Below are 2,836 nucleotides of genomic sequence, written 5' to 3'. Positions count from 1 at the left end.
CACGCCAAGCAGATCACAACCCCCTCCTGCACAGCCACCACTGCGCTCCATCAGCAATCCTCACAGCCACTCATTCACCATCCTCGCCGTGCACGCAAGTACCCACCGTCCCTGACCCCACCCGAACACTACCACACACCCCAATCCCCATGCAATGGGATGGGCACGTGGCCCACACTTCCTCCCATCCGTTCCGCGCCACGCTCAACCCAACCACACCGATGCTCGATGCGTCTCACGATGCAAGACGCACCCACTCACACATCTGTGTTTTGCCTTCACAGGAGAAGAGGAGCAAGAACAACCGCGAAAGGGCACGCACCGGAGGTGGGCCGCCGCAAGTGGTGGAGCTCACCGACGCAGAGGTGGAGGCGCTCGACCTCGCCCGCACGCGACATTGCCTGTCGGTGGCCGATGGCGAGTGTGTCGCTGCCGAAATGGGCGGTAAGGGAAAGCTGACACTCAACACCCATGATCGCGAGTGACCGTATCATCACCTGCCATCAGGCGCACTGTCAAGTTGGTCCACATGCCTCAAAGTGCCCTCTGTTCTCTTGCAGGTGCGTCTTTGGATCAAGCGAGCATGGAGGGCGATTCCTCAGAGGACATGGCGGTCTCTGAGGGTGCATCGTCACATCAGAGCCAACCATCCACCAGCGCAGAGACACGCACCTCGGTGGGTCCCCCTCGCCAACTAGTTGGGGTAGCACTTGGTGAGTCACTGCGCACGAGTGAGCATGAGCAGACCCTGGTGGCAGGGGCAGCCGCGGAGGGTCCGCGACGGAGGGAGCACTCATCTCCAGGCTCTGCTCAGCCGGACCCAGATGCTGAACCCAGGGGGCCACCAGAGAAAAGGAGAGTCGTCGAGGGCCACCAGCTAATTGCTGAGGTGCTGGCAGAGGTGCCGCGCGCATTGTCCACAATAGCGCAGGCGATGGAGGAGTCCACCTCCTGCATGTGGGCATTGGTGGCGCAGGCACAGGAGGGTACCGGCGACACAGTGTCGCGGGTAGGTGCGGGACTGTCTGCGGTGGAGGACAGGCTGGCCTCCCTCGAGCGTCACGCACAGCTCCACTTCGAGTCCTTGCAGGCCCTCACAACGTCTGTACGGATTCAGGGTGAGCAACATTCCGACGCCACCAACAGGCTGAGGGATACACTAGGGGTGGCCTTGCAAGGCCTCACACATGCCATCCAAACTGCCGTCCAGCAGGGTGGAAGGGGTGATGTGGGCCGAGGCCAAGAGAGGGATGATGGTGACCGGGGACATGGAAGCGGGGACGCCTCTCAAGGCGTCCCCACGTCCCACCCGTCGCCCACCTCTCAACCAGCACCCGCAATGGTGCCTCCTCTCCAGGTGGCCGAGTCTGCCCCTGCCCCGGTGCAGGAGGAGCAGTCTGTGGAGGTGCCCTCACGGGCACCGAAACCCAGGGGCCGTCCGCCAAAAGCATCTACCCGGTCAAGGCAAGAAGACGAGCAACCTGCCACTACCTCTGCTGGAGCCACAGGGGTAGCACCACGTAGGGGTTCCCGGAGAAGAATTCCAAAGGCCTTATAATCACAAAGGGAATACACCAGGGTGTTTATTATTTTGTACTTTGTTTCTTAAATGATGTCACATTCCACATATTAAATAGTCTATTCTCACCACTCCTGCCACCTCTCGTCCATTCTTCCGCGGCTTGTGCAGTAGTTGCGTTCCGTGGAGGCCATCATGACGGCGAACACCTGCTGCCACCCATTGGGCACACTGCTGTGGGTGCAGGATTACTGGCAGCACTCTTCAGTGGAGGGGGCTGGTATGGCCGCTCGCATGTGCAGGTGAGGAGATGCGAGCGCCTCGCAGTGTCTGACTCTAGGAGAACCGTTGACGTATGAGTGCGTCCCTGGCCCGGCGACCATCCCGGTGAGTCGCGGCTCGGCGCATGGGTCGTCCAACATCCTCGGGCGCGTCCTCCTCCTCCGCCTCCTCCTCCTCCTCCTCCTCCTCCTCCTCCTCCTCGCCCTCGCCTTCCTCAATGTGGGTGGCGGGTGTGGATGGGGCCTCCTCCAGCGGCACCCCTCTCTGTTGGGCCATGTTGTGCAGGGCACAGCAGACAACTATGATTCGTCCCACTCTGAATGGTGTGTATTGGAGCGCTCCCCCAGAACGATCAAGGCACCTGAAGCGCATCTTGAGAAGCCCTATGGTCTGCTCAATTGTAGACCTGGTAGCAGTGTGGCTGTCATTGTACCGACGCTCCGGCTCGGTGATGGGGTTCCTCAGAGGTGTCATGAGCCACGTGTGGAGGGGATACCCCTTGTCGCCGAGGAGCCAGCCGTTGCCGGCGTTGGGTGCCTGCAGGATGGGCGGGACGGCGGACTCCCTGAGGACGAAGGCATCGTGGCAGCTGCCGGGGTATCTGGCGCACACGTGTAGGAATCTCTGGCGGTGGTCACAGATGAGCTGGGCGTTCATGGAGTGATACCCCTTCCTGTTGATGAACAGCCCTGGCTCATGCGGAGGTGCCCGTATTGCGATGTGGGTGCAGTCGATTACACCCTGCACCCGTGGGAAGCCGGCCATGGCATGGAATCCAACCGCCCTCTCCATCTGGCTGCGCTCGTCCATGGCGAAGTTGATGTAGTGGGAGGCCCTGCGGAACAACCCATCGGTGACCTGCCTTATGCACTTGTGTGCAGAGGACTGACAGACCCCGGTGATGTCCCCGGTGGCACCCTGGAAGGAACCAGATGCGAAGAAGTTGAGGGCAGTGGTGACTTTGACGGCGACAGGTAAGAAGATGCTGCTTGGTCCATCAGGGAGCAGCTCGTCGTTAAGGAGGCTGCAGATGTC

General features: G+C 61.0%; 1 protein-coding gene across 1 annotated transcript; it reads left to right on the top strand.

Annotated features, from left to right (window-relative positions):
* The first annotated feature begins 221 nt into the window (after positions 1–221).
* Positions 222–1,650, top strand: LOC137333329 (uncharacterized). Its single transcript, XM_067997485.1, has 2 exons — positions 222–444; positions 561–1,650. The coding sequence occupies exons 1-2, from the start codon at positions 222–224 to the stop codon at positions 1,556–1,558; spliced, it is 1,221 nt and encodes a 406-aa protein (XP_067853586.1). The 3' UTR covers positions 1,559–1,650.
* Positions 1,651–2,836: the final 1,186 nt, after the last annotated feature.

Source organism: Heptranchias perlo, chromosome 16 (genome assembly GCF_035084215.1).
Source record: "Heptranchias perlo isolate sHepPer1 chromosome 16, sHepPer1.hap1, whole genome shotgun sequence".
NCBI classification, from domain to species: domain Eukaryota; kingdom Metazoa; phylum Chordata; class Chondrichthyes; order Hexanchiformes; family Hexanchidae; genus Heptranchias; species Heptranchias perlo.
The sequence above is the reverse complement of the archived record's forward strand: the minus strand, read 5'-3'. Positions and strand labels throughout refer to the sequence as shown.

Coding starts and splice junctions, on each gene's coding strand:
- LOC137333329 (XM_067997485.1), top strand. CDS start 222: ATGCTCGATGCGTCTCACGATGCAAGACGCACCCACTCACACATCTGT. Junction 445..560: donor TGTCGCTGCCGAAATGGGCG/GTAAGGGAAAGC, acceptor GTTCTCTTGCAG/GTGCGTCTTTGGATCAAGCG.